The following is a 27,705-nucleotide window of genomic DNA, read 5'->3' as shown; positions in this document are numbered from 1 at the left end:
GAGTCTATACGATCCACCTTCCTGTGATACAGTTATTATATTGTTGGGCAGGTGCCCTTCTCACTCAATGAGGCTTCGTCTTTCCGGTATGCTCCGGTTCTCGGCCTCTCCGCAACTGGCAGTCTCTGGTCCTCCGCGCAGCTGTCTCAAAGTGCTGGTGGACAGGCGACCCTGGTTGCCATGGAACTTAGGCCAAACATGGTGTCAAGAATCCCCCCTCAGGATAGGCGACCCGCGCTGGCAACTGCAGGCCCAGGCTTCTGAAGCCTAGGTTTCCTCAGAGCAGGCCTCAGCACAGGCTTCCTGCTTGCTAGAAGTCGCCATCCCAAGAGGCCGATGCACGCCTCCCCTTCCTTTAAGTAGCTTCTCCCAGAAGACCGTGCATGATGCAATGCACTTTGGTTAGCACAGTAGCACTGTGGGCATCGTAGTCTGTTAAACACCCAAGGCAGTGGAGTCTCTATCTCCCTGTACTTCAAGTTCCATAATGCATTGTTATGATGTAATAAAACCGAAAAAGTGGTGGAACAAGTGGTGGCAATATAACAATTGACCACCGGAAGGAGCTGAGTTCCTTTTCATTACAAACTCTAGTCTATTGGCCACATTGCAAAGTGACACCTTGCTACACAAGCCTTCCATGTCACTGGGAGTTTTGCACTACCAGTCATCATGAAGATGCCGCAGTTCCCAGCATGTCCTTCTACTGTTCAAAAGCTACAGTGCTAATTTTATCATGTCACTGTATGGTAACTACAGATATCCTGTCATTGTGGAAGAAACACAACCCCAAGCATGTTCCATTGCTGTTGTCAGATGTCAAGAATAGAAACTAGACAAGCTATCTACTGGTGGACACAATTCTTCACCCAAAAATATTGGGTCTTGTCCTTGGAAGCAGACCCAAATGCTTATTTGTTTCTCCTAGGATTATATGGAGGAACGTTAAGAAGAACAAATCAGCACATAAATGTATGTGTAGCACATCTCTCACAGCAGGCATAGATGAATGCTAACTAAGTCTAACACAGCATGTTCAGTTTTCCTGCTGTGATATAAAAAAGTATACAAGCAAATATTATTTCACAGACACAGTACTGAAATGGACGCTCATTTCTCCCAGAGCAAGTTTGTCTCACAATTTTGGCACAATCATATCATAATCTCAAAGTTTATAGCATGGCTCCCATCTGTCTCTTTTTTAGAACAAAATAGCTCTGGGCCTATTTCCTCCCCAATTGCCTCATTTTTGGTGTATGAATCCCTAAAATAAAATTAACTATTAAAGCATTTCTATACCTGACCACTGTTTGATTGAGTAGTGAGAATATAGAATTCTTGTTTTATTGGGGTTTTATTGCTGTCTTTATATCTTCTGGGGAAATTAACACTCTAGATTTACCTGGTGACCACTGCCACCGGGAGCAAAAGTGAGTAAATCGAAAATAGTAAAGCGAAATAAAGCGATATCTTCTAAAAAGAGGAATTTGTTATGCACACAGATGGCTGAAAAGGGGTGTTTTGGTTGGGAGAATTCTTCTCACTTATCATTCAGCTATTAGATGTGTGTAGAGGATATGAACAAATATAACAAGCAACATCAAAGCTTGGTAGTGGCATTACATGGGAGCTGATAGTTAGGACATTCAAATTCATTGAAATATGCATGAAATATAGCACCAGGATTTAAACTCAGCAACACTTTCTGTTTGGACTGGAATTTGTGAACTGGCGCTTACCCATAATTGGGGACGTGTTGCAGCATGAATGCACATGAATTGTGAAAAACTAATTTTTGGCACCAACGCACCTTATTATTATTCTTATATATTAACAATATTATTCATTATTTATATGTTCGCACACTTGTGCATGTATATTCATAATAGTTTATAGACTCACTTTTAGCACTTTGGAATATTGTTTCACAAGCACATCATTTGGGGTAGCCATATTTATCTATTTATTCATTTATTTATTTTTGATGGCACAGCATATGCACATAGCATCACGCTAGTACATATGTTCACAAGAGCTGTTTCTATAGTGACCCATCACGTACATCACTGTACTGGATCTAGCACTATATCACTATAGGGGTCAAATAGAAAAAAAAATTTTTTTGGGTAAACTAGATCACATTATTATACCAGCGCAGTACCAACACCTTTTTAATTTTTTTTACCTAAACCTCATAGAAGGTTTATACAGCACTGCAGCAGGTCAATATAGTATTATTTAGAACTTATTTTTGCGCCGGTGACAATCACTTTTCCTATTGAACAAACATTGTCAATGACCAAATTTGGTCAACAACCTCACCTGAATTCAATGCACCAACAAACTAGCTGGGTTTGCCTTAAACCTACTTCTGACCCAAACCAAATTCATCCCTAGTGATGTGGTACAGTATCCATACTTATCACTCCTGGCTCTTTCTTGAAGTTTCTTCATGATGTATGTATATGGAAGCTAATAAAGTATGGTCACTGCTGCTCTCCCTTCTTGTGCTAGGTGATTGGTCTTGTATGTGCCCAGATGTCGTTTTCTGTAGGCATCCTGTTGTGGGTTAATCTGTTGAGTCCCACTCACATCTCTACTCTATCTCATACATCGGGTGTGTACAGTACTTGTAAAAGTAACAATCATTTTATGGAGTTACTGTATACTTGGGTTTCCAAAAGCATTTGTAAAAGCCTTTGTAACTATTGAGAAACAAATATATAAAGTGTATGTAAACCCTAAGCATTAAAGAAGTATGGCCAAAGCTATTTTGGCCCTACTTCCCCTGGGGATCACAGGGGTGCACTTAATTCTGCACTCCTGTGACCCATATTCAGCAAACAGCGGGCTAAAGCCCAGTGTTAGCTGACATAACTTAGCTGGTCCAGGCTCTGGAGAGATCCCAACTTTAATGTTGATATCCACACAGATGCCTGACTGGCAGCTGGCTCAGCCTCTTAGTGCGATGCTGAGAACCTGAGCCATTCATCTAGGCGAGTATGTGTGTTTGTTTGTTTTTTCATATCACACACTTCTCTTTTAACTTTTCTGATGTTCTCTATTTTGGTCTGTTAAATACACAGTTTAAAGCATTTTATAATATACTTGAAATAACTCTAAAAACCAGGGCTTTTTTTCTCAGACAATAGGTGCAGGAACTCCCCCTTTCCACGTCACCCCTTTTCTCCGCCCTCTACCCACCTCCCAGTACCGCCCATTTTAGACAATATCGAACCAAGTATCATTTTGTGATGGTAAGTAATTTGTATAGAAATTGGTAATGATATCAAGAAAAACAGTAAAATAGACCCCCTGCAGCCAGCAACAATAGATCCCCCTAACAACAATGGACCGCCCACAACAAAACCCCCCCCCCCCAGCAACAATAGACTCCTGGCAGCATCAACAGATCTCCGCACAGCCAGCATTAATGGACTCTCTGGCTGCCATCAACAATAGACCCCTCCACCAACAGTAGATTTTTTTTCAGCAACAACTGACCCCCAGCAACAACATAAGACCCCCCCAGCAACAATAGGTCCCCCACCAGCAACACTAGACCCCCCTGCAAAAATAGATCCCCAGCAGTGAGAATCAACACCCTGCAGCACACCCCAGCACCCCTTGCCATTACATACAATCAGTCCAGAAGGTGCCGGAACAGCGTTCCCCCACGTTCCTGCTGAAAAAAAGCCCTGCTAAAAACTATTTGCTGATACTTATCCACAAAGGTGAGCAAATAACTAATCGCTTGTTTTCTCTGTGGACTGTCTGAAGCTGATCTTTTCCCCATTACTCACTTACCATATCTTGTTCTGCACTGTGCCTCTACGTGGCGTCAGCCATCTTTGTAGATGATAGGCTTTACCTTCTCATGTCATAGTCTCCAGCAAGGAAAACAGTGAGCAGCACAGTAGTGACATCACCAAGTCTCACTCTGCATTTCCTGACACTAGCAGTCAGAGGCAGCAAAAGCATTAGATCACTGCAGCTATACAGTTACAAGGCTGTAGGCACAGGAGTGCCTAGGCACAAACACATATCAGGAAGTGCACTGGAAGAGGAATTCAAGGAAAAAAAAGGTAACGTTATCAGGGTTCTACTTAGGGACATTTTCCATTTCTAAATGTTCTCTATAACATAAAAAAATAAAAATTAGTTCAGGTCCACTTTAAAGGATAGGTTCACCTTTTTACAAAAAATAATAATAAAAAATTGTTGGTAAAAAAATGTGCATTTATTTTTTCTTGTAGGAACCTGTAAAGCATTGCACCAGCTATTTTGACAGCTATCCTGAATGTGGGTGTTACATGTTATGAAAGGTGAACTTATCCTTTAAGAGATAGCCATTGTGAGTCCTTATTGAAAGAATAATATCTATGTAAAAATAGATTTAGGTATTGTGATTCTTACATATTTAAATTGCTTCGGCGACCAATGTAACTATGTATGTTCCATACCTGTGGGATCCCTGTGGAAGCTGGAAATCTTTGTAATAGGCACTGTTAGTATAGTGATCTTCATTAACTATTGGGGTCCCATGCCAAGCTTCTTCCCTGGTCCTTATTGTACACTGGAGGTCACTTGCTAAACTCGGAAAACACTATGGGCCAGATCCACATACATTTACACCTGCGCCGCGTATCAGACATACGCTACGCCGCCGTACCTTACCTGGCGTACTTTCAAATCCACAAAGATTTTGCGCCGTAAGTTATGGCGGCTTAGTGTATTTCTGGCGGCCTAATTCAAATCGGCGATCAGGGGGTGGGTTTCATTTAAATGAAGCGCGTCCCCGAGCAGAATGAACTGCGCATGCGTCGTCCAGAAATTTCCTGCCGAGCTTTGCGCGAAATGACGTTGCAACAACGTCATTTTTTGAACTTAGACATGAGTTACGTCCATCCCTATTCACGGACGACTTACACAAAAATTTTTTTTTTCAAATTTCGACGCGGGAACGACGACCATACTTAACATGGTAAGTCTATCTATACGCCGCAAAATGCCAGCTTTAACTAAACGCCGGAAAAAGCCGACTACAGACGACGTTAGAAAATGCGACGGCCGCGTGTACGTTCGTGGATCGTCGTAAATCGCTAATTTGCATACCCGACACGGAAAACGACGCAAACTCCACCCAGCGGGCGCCGAAGTATTGCATCTAAGATCCGAAGGCGTACGAAGCCATACGCCTGTCGGATCTTACCCAGATGCCGTTGTATCTTGGTTTGAGGATTCAAACTAAAGATACGACGCGGGAAATTTGAAAGTACGCCGGCGTATCAGTAGATACGCCGGCGTACTTCGTCTGTGGATCTGGCCCTATATTTTCTCAATGAATGCACAATGTTCTCTGATTTGACTAGGTGGAGACTGTGATGTCACTGCTCTGCCTCTCTACATTGTCGCATTAGAGAATGCTTTGAGTTCATTGCAAAAATGCAAAGTGTTACCTGAATAGTTCCCGTGTGGAGCGGACAACCTCCTTGGTTCACCATGCAGCAGGGCAGCTGCTTGGCATGAAACCCAGAAGCTACTGGAGATTAGTGATTTCCAGCTTTCAATAAGATCCCACAGGTATGACACATATACACAAACATTGGTCTATGTAAAAATTGCAATACCTGGAATTAATCTTTAATCGTTTTTTTCAAAGCATTGAAGTGGTGGTGGTGGTTTATTTTAAGTTGGAAGTGACTAAATCCTAGAGAAAGTATTGCGTGGCTCCTGATATGGCTGCCTTTGTACCATCCAAGTTACCAGTCCACTGAGTGTACTATTGATAGCAAGGGATTATCATCTGTTTCCCGTCAAGATGATATTTGCTGTAACACCTGCAGGAAAACAAATGCCTCCACTTTGTTACATGAAATCCCTGTGGGCCAGACAGTATAATCTTTTGAAATTGATATAGGCAAGGCCATATTTATGGCTTATCTCCATGAACACACAGGGAATTTAGTCTACGATTAAACACTGGTAATGGTTATAAAGATACATCATTTAAGATTTGTTTTTCAGAGTCCAGGGGCATTAAAGCAAGAAAGTGTCATTTGCAAGGACAATGAAAGAAAATAAAATTCCCCTGTAAATATTACTGACGTATACAGAAAATAATTTCTGTTTGTTGCAAGTGATTTATGACCCGGCCACTATAAACAAAACCCAGGCGAGTTAGCGTAGAAGAGATGTCACTGCATATAGATTCTCAGCAAGCTGTATATCAAGTACAGACTGTCACACAACATTAATTTGCATTGTATAGGCTGTAGTTCTGTGACTTGAATTTCCATAGTCTCTAATTTAAATATTTCCTAAAGTTGTTGTGAACCTCTGAAATGAAGAATGAACTAAGCATATTCTTCTGTTGTGTGTTCTTGCCTCAACCCAAAGCACCTAGCGTGATTATTGTCTGCCTTTTACTTTGCCATCTGCATGAGTCACTTATGACACTCCCTTAAAATTTCTACCTAAGTGCCCGATCCACAAAGCACTTACCTAGAAATTTTCGGCTGTGTAACTTAAATTCCGCCGGCGCAAGGCGTTCCTCTTCAAATGGGGACGATTCCCATTTAAATTAGGTGAGCTCCCGCGCCGGCCGTACTGCGCATGCTCGTGACGTAATTTTTCCGACATGCATAGCGCGAAATTACGTTCCGCCGAGCTTTGTGGATCGCGCTGGGTCAATAAAGTTGCGTCGGGGAAAAAAAAAGATACGGCGGGAAAAAAAAATTTAAAACAAAAAAAAAAACACGTCGCTGGACAGAAGTGTCTGCTTTTACAAGGTGTAAACAGTTTACACTTTGTAAAAGCAGCCCTAATTTTACGATTGCAAACTAAAACTTACAGAGAAAAAACGAAGCTGAAAAGCTTTGTGGATCTCCGTAAGTGCTAATTTGCATACCCGAGGCGGCATTTCAACGCAAAATGCCCCCAGCGGCGGATGCGGTACTGCATCCTAAGATCCGACAGTGTAAGTCCCTTACACATGCCGGATCTTCTGCCTATCTATGAGAAACTGATTCTGTAGATCAGTTCCAAAGATAGAAACAGGGATACGACGGCGTATCAGTAGATACGCCGGCGTATCCCTTTTGAGGATCTGGCCCTCTATGCCTACACCAGGGAATCCCAGAGATGACCCCTCCCCCTCCAGCACACAGCAGGTGATTGACAGTGCCAGCTGTGCAGGTTTCCCTATCAGACTGTGTAGAGGGGACCATCTTTTGCCTCCACTCAGGTTTCAGATTACACTTAGCTCCCTGTTCTATGCTGTGCAGGGTGTGACATCAGTTCCCCACCCCCTTTCTTCTTTACCTCAGAAATGCTGTTTAAATTCTGTACTTTGGACAGCTGTAGAGGAGAGAGGGCTGCAGATAAACACGTACAGCTTACGGTATGTAGGAGGATGTTATCTTAAAGCTGTAGTAAATGTTTTAGGGTCAGTTCACACCACATGCAGTCCAGTGATTCTATTTCTGCATCAAAGATGCATGGAACATAGGTTATATGGTTTCCAATGGCATCGTTTACGCCAGTGTGGTCAGTTTCTGGGCGTTCCTGGTCCAGAAAAAAAAGTACAACATACTGCATTTTTGCTGCACTGGAGTGTACTGGAATATGGTAAAACACATCAAAAACATTGGAATGCACTGGAAAGCATCAAAAAGCCATCAAAAACACACCGGGCTCACGGTGAAAAACAAAACAGGAAAAAAGAAGAAAAAAATCATCTGAAATGCATCCCGAAATGCATCAAAAACACACCAGAAAACATACAAAACGTGCTTGAAGAACGAATCCGGAATGAGTCTGGAGTGCGTTTTTGTGGTGTGAACCAGCTCTTAAGAAAACAAAAACAAACCCTGCAAGGTAAAAGCACAATGTGCTAGTATGCATTGCATACTAACACATCATGAAAGACTTACAGTATTTATCGGCGTATAACACGCACAGGCGTATAAAGCGCACCCCAATTTTAAGTGGGGAGTTTAAGGGGAAAAAAATGTTACAGCCCTTTTAACAGTACACAGCCCCCCCCACCCATTATACACCCCCTATCCAGTACACATCCCCCCTATCCATTACACATCCCCCCATCCATTATACAGCTCCCCGTCCATTATACAGCCCCCCCATCCAGTACACAGCCCCCCATCCATTATACATCCCCCATCCAGTACACTGCCCCCCCATCCATTATACATCCCCATCCAGTACACAGGCCTCCTGCACTCCCAGGAGACCCCCAGTCTCCTGGGACAGTGCTGCCAGTATTCTCTAAAATTAAGTAAAATAAAAAATCACTGTCAGGCCCTTCCACACTGCTCCTTCTGTGTCACTCGTATTGAAAAACAAAGCTTCCATATACCTCAATAGCTCCGTTTTTTTCACTGACCTGGTCACATGACTACTCTCCTCTGATGTTACACAGATGGTCATGTGACTGCTCTCCTCCTCCAATCAAAGCTACACTCGGAGGAGGAGGAGGAGGAGAGCAGACAGAAAAAACTGAGCTATAGAGATTCTTACAAGCTTCGTTTTACAATGACACTGACACAGGAGGAGCGGTGTAGAAGGGACTGGCAAGTGACTTTTTTTTCTCAACTTCAGACTATGCAGGAAGCACTGTTCCAGGGTGAGGGGTGGTAGGATGGCCGGCCTGGCACCCCCCCCCCCTCCAATGGGTGGATCCTGGGGTGGCCCGCCCGATCCCCGCCCCCTGTTGGTAAAACATGATATCAGTGTATAACACGCAGGCACTGTTTACCCTCTGTTTTCAGGGGGGAAAAAGTGTGTGTTATATGCCGATAAATACAGTACCTTGAAACAAAGCCCTCCAATGGTGCTCTGTCACCGCTGCAGAGGCTTCTATACTCACCCCGTCTTTCTTCCAGGTTTGCGATGCCGTTTAGGAGATATTAATTTTACCTTTGGGTAAGCTTTATTATAAGCTTACCTGTAGGTAAAAATTTACTTTGAGAGTTTACTACCACTTTGAGCTTGATTTTAGTATATCAATACTTTTCTTCAAACCATGTGGGGGCTAGAAGTATGCTCCTGTCTCAGCACAGGAGGTCTGTGGAGGGGTTAGAGGAATCCCTCTCCATCATAGGGATGCAATGTTCATGTGTTCTGTTAAACCCCTCATGGTACATAGTACCCTTTAGCTTTTTTAGAACCTACAAGATCCACCAGCATCAGTTCCTTACCCCTCAGCGCCTCTTCAGAGACACCTGCTACCTCTCAAGCCTTGGGCCTTGTGTTCCTTTCCTGGCATCCCCATTGTGGGATGATCAGAGAATCTTTTCAGAAGAAAGTTTTTTTTTTTTTAACCTTGCACATAGCACTCATCTAAAGGACCTTACACCTGCAAGATTCAGCTGGATAGAGACTTGTAGGTATCTTTTATTGGTAGCTACCTGCCAGCGACAGGTTAGGACAATCAGCCTAAATCCTCACTAAAAAGGGCTAATCCCTCTATGCTATTGAATCCTCCATCAACAATCAGGAGTTACCACCTTTTCATTGTTTTAGGGTGTCTTAGGTGTTGGGGAGTCCTCTCTTAGAATGGTTTCCCCTTTTCTTGTTGATTGTCACTGCTTTTTAGCGCCTATTTCTATTGCTGGGTTCTGGAAATTGAGCAAGACATCTACATTGTCTCTATGAGACAGGTATTCCTTGTCCCATAAGTCTCTTCCAGAGGGAAACCCCATTTTGTTGGTTCCACAAAACTTATGTTTCCCTCTTTAACAGGGGACCCTGCTTTGAATCTGTGTCCTTGGTTAGACTCATCACATGACCAAGATGTTGCAGAGTTGTTGCCTCCAGAATGGAGTTAGAGTCCTCTCTGTGACTGGACAAGTAACCTGGTTCCTATGCTGAATAAAGCTAAGAGCATTGAAATCTATCTCTCCCTAGCTGGTAGCCTTGATATTAAAGAGAGAGAGGTTTGCACACCTGGGTGTTCTTCATTTTCTCTTTGACAGGAAAAAATCATCATGTTAGCAGGTGGAACATATTGGGTTTCTACTGTAGGTACACCGTAATGGGAATAGAGTATATCTGGAGGACTTTGTGAGACCTGATAACTTGGGCATAGGTCCTCCTTCTTTGGTTGTTCTGCAGCCTCTCAAGTAAGATTCCCTGGATACTTTCCCTTGTTTTTCTCCTAATGAGTTAAATGTTCTTTAGATGCTACGCTGGACCAAGCGAGTCAGAAGATTCTTAGAAACACGTTCTGTGCTCAAGGTTAGGCATGTCCCACATAGTTCTTCTGTACGTCCCCGGACAGATGCCTATTAGTTTGGGTTTGAGGTATTTTGTGTACCCTACCCTTTTCAGTCAGGTCGTGTGAAATTGTACCTTTAAGTTCTCTATCGGCCTCTGAGGTTTACTTTGCAACCTTTATTGGTGTTGTGCTGCGAGGGTGCTCACATTTTTGTGGATTTGTCATTTAGTGTGTTTAGTTGTCTGGCTAGGCAACCTTCTCTCTGAATTCCTGTATCTGAATTACTTACTGTAAAATCTATTTCTTAGAGTCATTTAAGGTAAAAAGATCCTACCCCATTGTGTCAATAGCTCATGCATTGGTATAACCTTTTCACAAAACTAATGCTGCGTACACATGACCATTTTTAATGGTCTAGAAAAAACAACGTTTTTTTTAACCCGATTATTGTTAAGCCTGCCTTGCCTACACATAATCGTGAAACAAAATGCTCTAGCAAAGTGTGGTGACGTACAACACGTATGACGGCACTATAAAGGGGAAGTTCCATTCGGATGGTGCCACCCTTGGGGCTGCTTTTGCTGATTCCTGCTTTTCAGTCATCGTGCTTTTCAGTCTGTTACAGCGTGATGAATGTGCTATCTCCATTCCGAACGTTAGTTTTACCAGAATGAGCGCTCCCGTCTCTTAACTTGCTTCTGAGCATGCGCATTATTTTCATGTCGTTAAAGCCTACACATGACCATTTTATACGGAGTTAAAAACGACAATGTTAAAAACGACGCGAAAATTTAGAGCATGTTCTAAATTTTTAATGCCCATTTTTAACGTTGCGAAAATTGCTCTGGAGCCCACACACAATCGTTTTTAATGACATAAAAAAAATGTCATTTTTCACATCACGAAAAACGGTTGTGTGTACGCGGCACAAGGCTTGCTTGAATATAACCACAAGACGAGGTGTTATACAGGACCTAGCTTGCAATTGGTCTGTTTGCCAGTGTTCAAACTTCTTGTAGGTAACATTATTACCTTCATATATCTGAATTCCTGTGTCCCTTATTGTTTTCTAAGAAATAGATTTTACAGTAAGTATAAAAACCCTATATATTATTTTTTACACTTTACAGATTCAACAAAACATTTTTAATGGTATTTTTTACCGAACAACAGGTTACATACAAGAGAAGCTAATTTTTTATGGTTTACATACCATTTAACTCTGTATTTATAACAAAGAATTGAAATCATGACCTTGCCTACACCAAGTTCCTCCCTCAGTCACTGTGTTATCTCTTCGTACTTATGGCTAACTTCAAACTTGTTGCTGTCTGAGGACCCAAAGTGCATTATGTAGCAGCCACAAGAGTTAATGTTCTGTATCTGAAAGCCCCGGCTTTGTTTTTTTGTGGTTTGTAATTAGAAGAGCGGATTAAACTTTACAGATCGTTTGAGGAACAAATGGCCATTCTCATTAGTTTTATCTGTGTTAATTAGCCAAGCTTCCCCACAAGTCTCCCACCATCATATACAGATAAGGATCAGGAGCAGGATTTTTCATTCTCATGGCATCTACTTTTGTGCAGTAGGTCAAAGAGAATCAATATGTTTGTCAAAACTGCTTCAGCTTATCTTCTGCTCAGAATTGGTGCATAAATGAGCAGGATCTATTGGGACCAAATGCCCTTTATTTAAAGTTATCAGTGAAAAATATCTGCGACTGGACTTCTAAAGAACAAGCACCATTTGTTTGTAGTATGAGCAGAGAACCAAATCAGAAATGTGGTGGGGTAGAAGGGTATTGCCAAACAAAAGAACCATTGTGCATATACAGTATGTTCTTTTGACCTGGATTAGTAGGTATTTTAATTATTGATCCTTTGGTATGAACTCCTCCTTAGAATGTCACATATAAATTGCATACCTCCCAACATTTTGAGAGGGGAATGAGGGACACCTACTAGGAAATGTATGTAGGCATAGGATACACCCCCTGCCACACCCCCTTAAAGGAGAATTAACACCCCCCCCCAAAAAAAAGGTTAATTAAATCCACAAGGGCTTTTTTTACCATTACTATTCCTTTATATTGGCTTTTGAAATGTACAAATGCAGCAATTTAGAAATTGGATGAAAGGTTTAGCACTGGGGAAGACTTTTTGAAAGAAGAAAAGTGAATTTTATATACAATTATGTAGATCAGACCAAAATGAGGGACAAATGAGGAGGAATGAGGGACAGAGGGACATTGCTCCAAATCAGGGACAGTCCCTCGAAATCAGGGACAGTTGGGAGCTATGTAAATTGGACTACATCTAAATGAACCTAAGAATCTGGGAGGATGCCAGAAATTTAGCTTGGCAGGCTATGAATCAATATATTTAGTCACTTTACAAGCTTCTTATTTAAAAACTAATAGGATGCTTTTTAATTACACTTAAATTTTGCTTCAAAGAGACTATTTTGCTACCCAAAAGAATGGTCCCTGCAACAGAAGACTTTGAGTAGAATGATGTAGGGTTTACAGCCCTTCCTAAATACAGACTTCTGACTCTCTAAACCTCATGATCTATATTCCTGCTTATGACCAGTGTCTCAAAATGATCAAAACCACTAGTAGATTAACATAACAACCGGACAACTAGAATGTGAAAAAGCAGGTCAGCAATGGTAGTACTTGCATTTGTTTTGTGATAGATTTCCTACTACATGAATTAAAAGGACTGTACCAATCTCCCCTATTTTCTCATGTTGTGGTATATCATTTGCTCAAGTACCCTGGTTGTGTATTAGTTCTTTCTGCATTTCTGGCTTTGGTGGATCTTTACTTTTTTTATTTACAATTTGCTGGTTAAATCTTTACTGTAACAATGATATAACTCTTAACTGAATGAAATTCAGTTTGTCAAAGCTCAAATTAAACTTTCTTCTGTATTATAGCTATGCGGTCAGGCTGCATAAACAGATAAACAGTAAAGGATTTGCAAGCCTTTTTAAATTTCTTTTTAAAGCTGATCTCCAGACAAAAATAAAAAACTCCAACCCCCCCCCCCACACTTCCCTCATACTTAGGCCTCGTACACACGGCCGAGGAACTCGACGGGCGAAACACATCGTTTTGCTCGTCGAGTTCCTTGTGAGGCTGTCGAGGAACTCGGCAAGCCAATTTTCTCCATTCCCGTCGAGGAAAAAGAGAACATGCTCTCTTTTTGGCTCGACAAGTTCCTTGACAGTTTCCTTGTCGAAAAATGTACACATGACCGGTTTTCTCGGCAAAAAAAAAAAAAACAGCAAGTTTCTTGCTGGTTTTTGCCGAGAAACTCGGTCGTGTGTACGAGGCCTCATCCTCACCTTGTTTTACTTAAATTCCTTGTGGAGCAGGAATATGCCTACCTAAGCCTACAGTTAATTTTCCTCGCCAGTCCCATTTTGAGGTGTGGGGGACTGGTAGTCCATTGATGCACATGTGACCACACTGGCCCAGTCTCTGCTGGTCTCCTTTTGCTGACATCATCCTTTTCTGGCTCCCGAGGTGACTCCACCTCTGGACCGCCAATAGGAAGTGTCAATGTCACAAAGAGAGTGATGTGAACACCCGAATAAGGATCCTGACTACTTCCTAATGTAGAGGATAGAAGACTTGAGACCAGAACACCACATGTTCATAAATTTAGGTGAGGAAAGGAGTAATGATGAAGGTTTTTTTTTTTCATTTTCTATAGTAGCGATTGGTTGGAGGATAGAAGGGGAATGAGGGACTTTAAAATACAGTAAACTGTATTAAATCATGTATATTGCTTACAGCACACTGGAGAACTGGACAAGGATACTCACCAACAGGAACCCTCTGAGGCCCGTACACACGGTCGGTTTGGTCCGATGAGAATGAACCGAAGTTCATTTTCATCTGACCAAACCGACCGTGTATATAGGCTATCGGTCTGGTTTCCTTCGGTTCAAAATTTCTAAACATGCTTCAAAACCAAACCGACTGCCCCATCAAACCAAACCGATGGTTAGTACAGAAAAGCATCGGTTCAAAACCCGCCAAGTCGACGCATGCTTGGAAGCATTGAACTTCGTTTTATTCAGCACGTCGTGTGTTTGACGTCACCGCGTTCTGACCCGATCGGATTTTGGACTGATGGTGTGTACACATATCAGGCCGTACGGCCACTTCAGAGGTGAACCGATGAAAACGGTCCGATGGGCCAGTCTCATCGGTTTGATCCGACCGTGTGTACAAGGCCTAAGGGAAGGGTTTCCTGTTGGTGACAACAATGCCTGTGTAATGTATGTTGAAGCTACCACTTGTACTCCTTATCAGATACCTGTGTGGCAAGGTGACAACACAGGCGTGCAGTTGGGAGACAGCAAGAGAGCATTGTCACTCTATATCAAATAGGGACCTTCATGGCGGGTTTACCATGTATTGTTTTAAATAAAGCTCCACATCTAAAAATGCTGAAAATTATTTTATTATTAATTGAACATGTTAAAACATATATACATGTTTACTGATTACATTTACTTTGATTTTGTTCCTGTTGTAGTATAAATGGTCCATCCATGGATATTTTGATATTATTTCACATAACTGAAATTCCAGAACAAATTTTCTTTTTTTTTAGCAGAGTGGTTTGTATGTCTCTTCCTTGAATAAGAAGTTGGGGCAGATCGTCCTAATGAGTATACAAAGACCAAGGCTAAAGTTTTGATTAACGTTAGTTTTTTATGCCCATATTGTTGTGTTTTACTACTAGAAGTTGAAGTAAATGTTGTTTTCTTTTTTCCTTTCTAGTATGAATATTTCAACGCAGTTCTTATAAATGAAAAGGATGAAGAAGGCAATTTTGTTGATCTAGGAAAAGAGTTTTTGTTAGTACCCAATGACCATTTTAATAATTTACCTGTCAATATCACTCTAAGTGATGTCCAAGTGCCAACCAATGTTTACAACAAAGGTAAGTAGTTACATTTTTATTTCTAATTTTTTTCAGTAGCAGAACTTTTACATATATTTTTATATATATTTTAACATATTGGTTGTAGGTATACTGTCGTGATTTTGTTGGCGGGATACCATAAGGTGATTGGGGCAGGTCAGGGGTAAAGCAAGACAGTTGCTCTCGCTAGACATGTAGGGCCAGATTCTTGTAGAATCCACGTCGGCGTAGCGTAAGCCATTTACACTACGCCGCCGCAAATTACTGGAGCAAGTGCCGTATTCTCCAAGCACTTGCTCCGTAATTTGCGTCGGCGTAGTGTAAATGGCCCGACGTAAGGCCGCGTAATTCAAAGGGGGCGGCTTGTATTTAAATTAAGCTCGCCCCCGCGTCGATCGAACTGCCTATGCGCCGGGCGATAAAATAGCCCAGTGCGCATGCTCCAGCTCACGACGGAAAACGTCAATGACGCCGACGTGAGCCTCATTGACGTAAAGTCCTATTCGCGAACGACTTACGAAAATGACGTAAACGACGGAAAAATACGATGCTGACCCGACGCCATACTTAACATGGCATACGACGGACCTTCGTAAACTTACCCCTCATATAGCAGGGGTAAGTTTACGCTTACGCAAACGTCGTAAAATCACTGCGTCGACCGCGCTCACGTTTGGGAATCTCGCGTAAATAGCTAATTTGCATAGACGACGGGGAAAGCGACGTCGGCGACACCTAGCGGGGGAAAAAAAATGACATCTAAGATCTGACAGCGTAAGAGCCTTCAGATCTAATGGATATCTATGCGTAACTGATTCTAAGAATCAGTCGCATAGATACGCCGGGCCAGATTAGGACTTACGATGCGCAAATGGCGTTGCGCCGTCGTAAGGCCTTTGAGAATCTGGCCCGTAGTATACATTTTGGCCTGATAAGGAAACTCCAGTGAGAAATTCTCCAATGCTTACCCCATGAGAGATATAGATAACACTGACCATTTTGCACCAGGATTTTCCTCTCTGTACAGTTCCATCCAGAAGTACCTCAACATTCCCATTGCCCAATTGGACACAAACAATATTAGGAAATCAAATTTCTGCAATTAGTTGTGTTAATGTGGTCTGCCTAACATTTCCAATACAACATGTCATAATAGATTAAGTTGACTGAGATCTGTTGATCTGTATAATTTATTCCGTGGAATATTTTATACTGTTGAAATTTATTTGTTATGATTTTTGATTAAAGACAAATTTTGTACACAAGTTTATATAAACATTTAGATTTTTTTTAATTTAGAGATATTTAAACAGACTTTTGCACAATCATCAGGTTGTCTTATTGCAGGGCTCAAAATTTCAAGTCCTGAGCTACTAGCCAGGCCTCAAGAGTTACTCGCCACCAGTTGCCCCACCTAATTCATACACTGCCCTGCGCCTAATTGCACCCGTAAACACGCCCTCGTAGATTATCTCATGGAATGACAATGTTTTATGCAGAATCAAGTTACAAAATTAAATATTACCAACAACAACTTTAAGAAAATGGGACAGGGCACTGGGGGCAGACCAGAGGGACAGGGCACTGGGGGCAGACCAGAGGGACAGGGCACTGGGGGCAGACCAGAGGGACATGGCACTAGAACTGGGTCTCTTCCCCATTCTCTTGCTGTCTCCTCTGCAACTCCCATCCATCCTCTCTCTCTCTCCCATTCATCTCATCATCAGGAGCCTGTGTGTGCGGCTCCACGCTTGCATGTCCCCACTTCCCCCTTTTATTCAGGCTGGCAGAGAGGAGAGGAGCTGCAGCACAGCGGGAGGGAGTACAATCCAGCGCTGAGATCCACACAACTGCACAGCCATTGACACCATAGCACAGTGCACACTGACAGCGCACAGCACACATTGAGACCAGTCTGTTCACAGTGCTCAGGCTAAACTGTTGGACACTTACATAGAGCACAAGGAGAAGAAAACTGCACAAACTAGAAGGCTGCCGCTCTCATGTCAGGGCAACTTTCAGTGAGCGCTGCACCGGAGTGGTAATTTTTGCAATCCTCCACCTCACTTATTACTTTCTGCTCTCCAGCTACATTGGTCGGGGTCCGGGGGAGGGGGGCAGGCTCAGAGAGGTCATACTGTTAGGTCCCATGGCTTAATGAGAATTGTAAGGAGAGCACCTGTGTACTGCTCTGCCTGTGCGCGTCTCACCAGACTACTTTTCCCGAGCATGCACCTTTCCTCTTCGGCCGCCAATCTCATCGAGACTCTAATGTAGGCACAGATTGGAGGGAGATTGGTCATGCAGCCCTGTCATCACTCGCCCCCGGCTTAAATCCACTCGCCAAATGCTAGTAGGCGAGTGGAAATTTTGAGGGCTGTCTTATTGTATTATATTTTATTAAAGAAAATCTATACTAAAATGGTGAGCATGGGGAAGAAAGTCAACCAAAATTCAAGGCTTATCTACCGTATTTGGCAATCATTTTCAGCAATGAAAACACCAAACCAAGATGGTAGTGCAGATAGAGATGCCTTCCTTATAACACCAACACTAACACTCCCTGTAAACCTAACTACTAACTTACCCTGTAATCATAATCCTGATGCTAAACCTTCCTATAGCCCTAACACCAGTTCTCCCACGAACTCTCACATTAACCCAACACTAACCCTTCATTTAACCTTAGCACTCTCAAGCCCTTTACACACAGCCCAGAATTTTTTCCTGACGAGATTGGCAAGAATCTCTTGTGGGCAGAGTGTACAGACACTCCATTCAAAAGAACCGCCATTCTTTTGAATGGCACGAACACGGTGACGTCATCGACTACGACGAGCATGCGCTTGTCACATTCGATGCCATCGCCGTCATCTTGCTACACCCTACCTATGCCTTGGAAGCTACCGCGCATGCATCAAAGTCATTTCGAGCATGCACGTGTTTCCAAGGAGAAGTAAGTATACACACGCTCGGGTTTCTCGGCAGGAAAACACTGCCTAGAATCTCACGACGAGAAAATACAGAACATGTTCTCTATTTTTCTCGTCTAGATTCTGGGCAGTTTTCTTGACGAGAAACCTGAAAGCCTCGTACACAGACACGGTTTACTCGGCAAGAAAGTTCTGTTAGCAGTTTTCTTGCTGTTTTTTGCCGAGAAAACCGAGCGTTTGTACGAGGCTTCACTCTTTCACTCTAATCCTTTCTGTAACCCAAAATCGAACACTAAGGCCTTGTACACGCGGGCAAGAATCTCATCACTTTGTTTTTCCCAACGATATTCTTGGCAAGATTCTCTTGCCGCCCGAGTGTACACACAGACCTTTCAAAAGAACCGCGGTTCTCTTGAAAAGCAAGAACGCGGTGACGTCATCGCGTACAACGAGCAGGCGCTCGTCACATTCGATGGCGTCGCTGCCATCTTGCTTCACCCTACCTATGCTGTGGAAGCTACCGCGCATGCGTCAAAGTAATTTCGAGCATGCGCGGGTTTCCACGGCTACAGGATACGGATACACACTCTCGGGTTTCTCGTCGGGAAACAGGCGGACAAGAATCTTAACGAGAAAATAGATAGCAGGTTCTCTATTTTTCTTGTTGAGATTCTGGCCAGATTTCCAGATGAGAAACCTGAAAGCCTCGTACACACACTCGATTTACTCGGCAAGAAAGCTCTGTCAGCCGTTTTCTTGCTGGTTCTTGCCAAAAAAACGTGTGGACGAGGCTTAACCCTCACACTCACTAATCTTGTAACCCTAACTCTCCCATTAATCTTCTCTGTAACTATAATACTAACCAACACACTATTTCTCCATGCAATCTTAACTGTTCTTCATGTAAACCTAACCCCTTGCTTGCATATACAGTAGACCTTATTTGTGTTGGGATGTTCTTGGCTGAAGACATCCCTTCTGTACCGAAAGATGGCAATTTACCAATAACTAAATCTTCTATAAATATGAATAGTGTAACGTAGAGCTAAAGATGTAATGCTTTATCTGAACCAAGGTTCTCCAGTTAAAGCTGTCATGCACCCACCTGGAAGCCAATGCATGCAAGTATACAGTGCAGCTGATGCCTGCATCCAGGTCATGTGACCATTCTATTGTCAAATAAAGCAACAGAATTAGGACATAAGCTATGATCAGCACTGGAGGACAGTAAAGATAATAGAGGTCATACTTTCTTGGTGTCAAGTAATAGGGTGCACCAGACCAATATTGGAAGTTGGGTCAGTCATGAAGCAAAGGGAAAGTGCCAATGTATGAGCAACAATGTGTCCGATAGACAAGTACACCCAGATCTGGATATTTATTTCTTCCTTCCTTTGCATTTCGGTTTAATACCATATTGCCTCACCGGATTCTTCCATTTTCAGTTTCATTGCTGTTATGTTCAAATCTCGACAACAGGATGAGTTTATCCGACAAAATCTGCCAGCTGCGAATCATAATCTTATTTCTTTTCAGCTGCGGTGGGAGTTTTTTTCATCGTATTGCAAAGCTCTAATTTTCAAAAAAATAGGTAAACTCAGCTCAACAGCCATTTGGAAAGGTTTGATAGGGGAGTGTGACGGAATGATATTCATAGATCCTTTTAACTGGCAAATTGAAAAACCTACCTAATCAAAAGATGTCTGTGGTTCATCATGTTTCAATATATTTCCCATATACTTGGAGGAATCGAACCCTAGCCCAGCATAGGTTCTTATTATTTTGTGCATTTATCAGCTGCTGGTGAAAGCGTTCGTCTCTCGGCTTGCCGGAGAGGTGCATTGTGGAGAACTCCTCCTGACACAGCTGACACATCCTTTTCCTTTTCACTTGTAAAGATTCCTCCAGCTGAATAACTCTCAGCCCAAGATGTTAAATGATTTCCGAGCTGTGCTTTGAAATATTGGGTCTTTCTTTTGAATAACTGTTTCGCTAAGCCAAAGTGAGGGTGCCCCCCTGTATTATTGATTGCTTGAATCTTCCTATGAATTCAGAATAAATCTTTTGTTGTGTAAAATAAATACATGTTTGAAATAGCTGCTTCCATTTTTTTTATCAGGCTCAGAAAAGTCTTAATATTGGGTTTGGTTTGCAAAGCATATGGCTTTTATTTTAATATGCTTCCTTCTTTTGCATGGGTGCTCAAACTTTAACATTAATTTTAAAATATTAATGTGCAGAAAGCATTAATCTTGATATATACAGTACATTAGGGGGAATTCTTATATAGTCTTTAAATTTTAATAAGGTGTTAGGAATGCTGGAGTTATCACTACAGTTAAAGCAAACCTGTATGTAAAAATAATAACCCCTTCACCACAGTAAAGCACCATGTGGTCATGATATTAGGGATGCTTGCATTTGAGCCCCAAACATAAAAATACCCAAATGTTTACTGGGCCAATAGGGATATGTACAAAAAACAGTGACAGATAATGTATGTAAAGACGCTGTAATTCTGCTTTTCTGCAACTGATAGATATATATATATTACTGCACACTTTACTTTACTATTACTTTAACAAACTTGGCACAATGGAGTAAGGCAAGTACCGTTCTCCTGGTAACCACCAAACCTAGTCACATCCATCAGATTGCCAGACAGAGAAGTGTGATTCGTCACGCCAGAGAACATGTCTCCACTGCTCTACAGGCTATTGGTTTACACCACTGCATCCGACACTTTGCATTGCGCTTGGTGATGTAACGCTTGGATGCAACTGCTCGGCCATGGAAACTCATTCCATGAAGCTCTCTACACACTGTTTTTGTGTTATCCCGAAGGTCACATGAAGTTTGGAGGTCTGTAGCTATTGACTATGCAGACGGTTGGTGACTTCTGCTCACTATGCTCTTCAAGAATCACTGACCCCGCATTTTACGTGGCCTACCACTTCGTGGCTGAGTTGCTGTTGTTCCCAGTTGCTTCCACTTTATTCGGTGCCGATTCTGACCTCCCTGGGGCCCTAAGCAAAATGACATGTCACATTAAAGTTGAGAAACGAAAGGGGGGGGGGGGCGCTGCAGACAGTGAAATGTCACATTAAAGATTAAAGTTGAGAAGCGGGGGGTGTTCTGCTGTCGGAAATGACATCTTACTAGTGTTGAGCAGAATACGCCATATTCGATTTCGCGATATATCACGAATATATAGCCGAATATTCGAGAAATATTCGCTAAATTCGAATATTCGTGATATTTTATCGAAATGAAATGTTTGCGAAATTTCGCTATTGCGAATGCGAAAATAATTGCGAAATTTCGACAACTGCGGTAGGAGCACTCTGATTGGCTCAGAATATTCGTGATATTTTATCGAAATTTCGCAAAATGCAAATGCGATATTTATTGCGGAATTTCGACAACTGCGGTAGGAGCCCTCTGATTGGCTCAGAATATTCGTGATATTTTATCGAAATTTCGCAAAATGCGAATGCGAAATTGATTGCGGAATTTCGACAACTGTGGTAGGAGAACTCTGATTGGCTCTGATGCAAAAGAAGAGCGGAGAAAATAATCGCGCAATATTCCTATTGCCGAATATTCGCATTGCGAATATTCGGCAATATAAAATGATCGCTTCAGCTACTCGGCCCAAGGTCTCTAATCATACCAGCAATGCTTTTAGACGTCGATGGAGATCACTAGGATGTGATCTGTTCTAAAAATAAAATTGAAAAAATCCGAATATTCGGAATAGCGAATATTGACCGCGAAATTCGAGATATTCGCGAATACTCGAATATGCCATATTCGAGCCCAATATTCGCAATACGAATATTCGTGAGCAACACTACATCTTACATTAAAGTGAAAAGCGGGGTGCTGACTTCTTACCTCTTCTCCCATGCAGCCAGCGAGTTGAGAAGCTGGGTCATGGGCCGAAAATGACTTCTCACCAGGCAGGGCCTGTAGTGATTTGGGGGGCCCTCCGCAGCTTTGCGGGGCCCTAAGCGGCTTGCATAGTGGGCCTATAGGGCGGATCGGCCCTGACTTTATTACACAACCACTAACAGTTGACCGTGTAATTTTTAATAGCAAGGAAATTTCACGGATGGTCTTCTTGCACAGGTGGCAACCTATTCCGTTACCAAGCTTGAATTCCCTGAGCTCCTAAGAGCATTTTTAGAAGCAGATTGCATGCCTAGGTGCTTGTTTTTATACACCTGTGACCATGGAGGTGATTGGAACACCTGAATTTAATGATTTGGAGGAGTGTCACAATACTTTTGGCAATATATATATAGTATGTTTTACTACTATATATATATTGCCAAAAGTATTGTGACACCCCTCCACTATACAATATAATATACTATAGTATGTTTTACTACTATAGTATATGTAATCATTTTTTTTTCTTACATAATATACAATAAATTGAAAGTGATCAAGTTGCTTTACTAAATGTGCATAAGCCAAGACTGGTTTCCATTATCGGTGTACAGTGAGTGCATATGCCAAGCTATATTTGTAAAATAAGTTTATACTTACCTCCTGCCTCATGTGTCACTGAACACCACTGCATTCTGTAGAAATTATCCCCTTAAATCTATAGAGAAATCAAAACTTAGAGAAGTGTTGATTTCTTTGTCCTCCTGCAGCTATCACTGTTTTCTTCCCCTGGAGACAGTGGTAACATGAAGGTTGGCAGGTCTAAGTACATATTAAAAAGGTGTTGGTACTGCGCTGGTATAATAATGTGATCTAGTTTACCCAAAATTTTTTATTTTTTTTCTATTTGACCCCTATAGTGATATAGTGCTAGATCCAGTACAGTGATGTACGTGATGGGTCACTATAGAAACAGCTCTTGTGAACATATGTACTAGCGTGATGCTATGTGCATATGCTGTGCCATCAAAAATAAATAAATGAATAAATAAATAAATAGATAAATATGGCTACCCCAAATGATGTGCTTGTGAAACAATATTCCAAAGTGCTATAAGTGAGTCTATAAACTATTATGAATATACATGCACAAGTGTGCGAACATATAAATAATGAATAATATTATTAATATATAAAAATAATAATAAGGTGCGTTGGTGCCAAAAATTTGTTTTTCACAATTCATGTGCATTCATGCTGCAACACGTCCCCAATTATGGGTAAGCGTCAGTTCACAAATTCCAGTCCAAACAGAAAGTGTTGCTGAGTTTAAATCCTGGTGCTATATTTCATGCATACAGGGTGCTGTCACTTCTTCCACCCGACAAAGATAAGTGCTACCACCACCAACTGCTGAAATGCAAACTCACCAGACCCCAGCTGGTAATGTGCCTCAAAAACGTATTCCGTTAAAGTTGGTGAGTCCTCTCAGGATGTTCCTCAATGCCTCAAAGAAACCAAGGGGCTCATCATGGTGAAATACGTTTAAAAATATATTTATTTAAAATTCATAATAAAAAACTACTCACAAGAGAGGTGCTTAGTACATACTGTCATTCATTACAGGCAAAGCATAGCTGGATACATTTAGCATAGCAACACAGGATTCCGAAATCACTATGTTTTTTTTTATAGTAAATGCACATTAGAAGCTATTCCAGCCACACTATCTCTGATTGAAATGTAGTTCAGAGAAAGAAGAAGGGGTGAGGTACAAGAGCCAACTCCAACTGATATGACTTATTCGGTTGCATACACTTCAGCTTGAGCTATTGAGCTCTCTAAACGCTAGTGCATAAAAAAACATGGAAAACACGAAAAGAACCCTAGAGCTCTACCTGCTAGATATGAATATACAAAATATTTAGGCACAACATTCCTCAATAACCTGACTAAATTGAAAAAAATATTTACAAAACCATAATACAATTACTTTAAACGTTCTCACAACATGGCTGCCTCCACAATGTGTATGTTTCAGGTCTATTTTAAAGGTACATTAGAAATCAACAAATTCAGTTACATTGCTTCTGCCTGCACTCTTTTTTTTTTTTTATATACTGTATGTACACTGCCCCAGAAACAATAGCCTCCTGCTATTTAAATGATATCTTCAATCTCTTGCTCTCTGTGTACTGGCTCCGAGCTAAACACAGTCAGTGAAGCTAATCTTTCCTCATTGCCTTTTACCCATCAGCCCATCTATCATTCTGGCTGCTTTGTGCATTAACATTCACTGTCATCAAACATCTCATTGTGGAGACCCGAGCACGCCAAGATGTTCCTTGTGTGACAAGCAAATAATGGCTTTCATTAACTACTTTTCTCCTGGAAAGTACGGGAGATCTCCTCAAACTTTAAAGATGAGGAATGTGTGCACTTTTGGCCCGTAGAAAATATTTGCAAATATTTAACGATGTATAGCGCTCGGTTAATGTCAATATTTTCTCGGGTCTCTTGGTGCAGTTCATAATTAATTTAAAGGACCATTGCATTTAAAAATTACGGCTGCATTCTATAAAAGATTTATTGGAAACATTTTCAAATACATACATGAAAACATATTGGAAATTATGAGAACTGTGAATGTTTGAGATAAGACTGTAATTACGAGGGGAAGGAGGTTATTTTTTTTTCAGCGCTCACAAGATTTGATGTATGTAAATGAAGAGCACAGCTGGGGATCACACCGAACACATGAGCAAGTTTCATAAATCATTTCTGCTCACATTATACAGCTAGATTATTTGTGATTTCAAACATCTTGAGCTTTTTCTGTCGTAATCTAAAAACGTATTATTTTTTACACTGTAAAAATGTTGTTTATAATGACCAACACTTAATTGAATTTAAAATGGTCTCTGATTGCACAGGAGCCATGGAGCTTTGGAATGACATTCCTAATGCAGAACTGTAGTTCCACTCTGTTCTTGTCATTATGTGCAAGTATGCGCCACATACAACATTATGGAAGACTCACCTGGCTGTCCGTGCTCCACCAACGCTGACTGATCAAAGCTGTCACTTGCTGTTGACCTTCTCTCATAGGGCAGCCAATAATAATGTATCGTATATATTCGAGTATAAGCCGAGTTTTTTAGCACATTTTTTTGTGCTGAAAATGCCCCCCTCGGCTTATAATCGAGTTACCTTTTTGCGCCTGATCTCCCAGACTTTGGGGACCCGGAACTTGCCACACATGTCCCAATCTTCTTCTACAAGTGTGCAAAGTTTGTTGTCCCAGGGGACCTACGGCTGGGGAGCATCGATTTTTCAAAGCCGGGCACCCCTTCTATAGACTCCAATGTTAAATGGTCATTTCTCTGGTGAGTTTGTGGACGCGGTACCAGCTGGTCATAGGTCCCCTGGACCCGGAACTTGGCACACATGTAGCCCAATTTTTCCTCTACAAGTGTGCAAAGTTTGTTGTCTGGGGAACCTACGGCTGGGGAGCACCGATTTTTCAAAGCCGGGCAACCCTTCCATAGACTCCAATGTTAAACGTCAGTCTAGTCATGGACACGGTGAGGCATGGGCACAGTGAGGCATGGGCACAGTGAGGAATGTACACAGTGAGGCATGGACACAGTGAGGTATGCACATGGACACAGTGAGGCAAAGTGAGGCATACAGATGGACACCCTAGGCTTATACTCGAGTCAATACGTTTTCTCATTTTTTTGTGGTAAAATTAGGTGCCTCGGCTTATATTCGGGTCGGCTTATACTCGAGTATATACGGTAACAGTGGTGTGAAGGGTATATACTGTGATAAAAAGTGAAAACTAAAACTAAAAAACAGCTGCAACAAAAAACATCAAAATATCTCTATGGTGAACAAACAATGTAAACAAATATAAGTTGTGCTTGTAATAATCATATAACATCAAGTGGTTGAAAACCTGAGTAGTGAGCAAAAAACACACACAAAATGTATTGGGTCCATATGAAGAGATAGAAATAAAACACTGATGGAAATAGAATCAAGGGAGTCCAATAGATAGACAAAATCCAGGATACGTCCACCTTCACCAAAGAAGGAGGGGGAAACAGAGATGTATGGAAGTCCCCAATTGAAGAGAAAAACACAATCCCACTATGTGAGTGTATTCCCTTACCAGATAAGGTGTACCTCCTATTTGCAAGATCAAACACGTGAGCAGGGACAAAAGAGTCACCTCCGTCACCAAGATCCTCTTGTTGAACTCTGACCTCTGCGGGAACGAGTGGATCTCCTCCATCACAGGAATCGCCATACCATGCTCGAATGCTCCATGACACTCAATGAGAGAGGGAAAAGCTGGAACTCCAATCTAGGAATGCCAGGCCGTGAGTGCAAACAAAAAATAGGGGGAAACTCCAATGGTGTAATACGTTCAAATACAAAAAGCCTTTATTGCTTAAAGTTAGCTTGCGGAGTCACCTGCATGATACATAAAAATAGCCAGCAAGCTAAAAAACATACAAAAAAAAGAACACCCGTGTACCGGAGTCACGTGGGGCGTAATAGCCTAATAGCGTCAGCATGTCGTAGCGCCGCCCTACATGTTTTGTAATATGTGACGTCTTCCTGCACATGTGTACAGAAATGACATCATCCGAGGCCCCGTCTCTTTTCTCAACACCCTAGGAACCAACACCAGGAATAGACCAGAGGTGCATACTGCACTATGCATGTGCTGTAGGTAGTATACAATAATAATACATTATTATTATTATTATTCAGGATTTATATAGCACCAAAGGGAGACAGTACAGTTACAATACAATTAAAAATACAAGAGGGGTTACATTGATTACAGACATGGGAAAGAGAATGTTTATAGCAGAACAGAGCATTTCTTTTAATTGGAGCTTTACATACCGAGTATGTATTTTAAGTTATTATTGCAGTATTTACTTAAAAGAGATGTTTGGGTTTGTTTGTTTTTTGCTTACCTCGGTGGATGCAGCAATCAGACCAATGCTGCATCTGTCCCCCGGCATCTCTACACTGAGAACCGAGCCGAGCCAGTGATGCTGACTGTCAATCAGCAACGCTTCTACTCTACTTCTCCGCACTCATTGGAGCGATGAGCTGTGGAGGGGCGGGGAGTGGCTGTCTCAGAGTCTCAGCGACTCACTGAGATTACATGTTCCATATTGCTTCAGTCACCTGAATTTGGGGAGCAGCTGTATATATATTTACATTTTTTGATTGTAAATTATGATTTAATTTGGTCCTACCCTCGAGTAGGTCCAACCGTGGCGCACAGATTTTCGTACCGACTCACTGAGACTGCCATCAACCAAGGCAGCTGGCGGATTCAGACTTGGAAGTTGGGGTGACGCGCTTTCCCCCGACTGATGGCAGTGACGTCAGCGGAGAGCGGGTCACAGGAGTGCAAAACGAATTGCACTCCTGTGACCCAGAGCAGAAGCCAAGCCTAAAAAGCTCAGATGGACTTCTCCTTTAACACTGAACTTGAGGCAGATATAAAAACCGTAGTTATGTGTTTTCTTATAAAATTATAAATTCCTAAATGTGACCTACAAGCATTTTTTAACACTGTGCATTACAAGACTTTGAGCCAATCAGGTGCCTACATTCACATCTGCTAATAAGGAGCTTGGTATTATCTCTTTTTCTCACCCAC

At 41.8% G+C, this 27,705-nt stretch overlaps 1 protein-coding gene across 3 annotated transcripts in view; it reads left to right on the top strand.

Annotated features, from left to right (window-relative positions):
* The window catches only part of CACNA2D3 (calcium voltage-gated channel auxiliary subunit alpha2delta 3), a 1,177,822-nt gene that overhangs the window by 494,023 nt on the left and 656,094 nt on the right, over positions 1 to 27,705 (top strand). For all 3 annotated transcript variants that reach the window (XM_040359261.1, XM_040359262.1, XM_040359264.1), the window contains one exon: positions 15,039 to 15,201. In XM_040359261.1, the coding sequence (XP_040215195.1) occupies positions 15,039 to 15,201 (163 nt within the window). The remainder of the gene's footprint in view (positions 1 to 15,038; positions 15,202 to 27,705) is intronic.

Source organism: Rana temporaria, chromosome 7 (genome assembly GCF_905171775.1).
Source record: "Rana temporaria chromosome 7, aRanTem1.1, whole genome shotgun sequence".
NCBI classification, from domain to species: Eukaryota; Metazoa; Chordata; class Amphibia; order Anura; family Ranidae; genus Rana; species Rana temporaria.
Note: the sequence above shows the minus strand (reverse complement) of the source record. Positions and strands in the feature narration are given on the sequence as shown.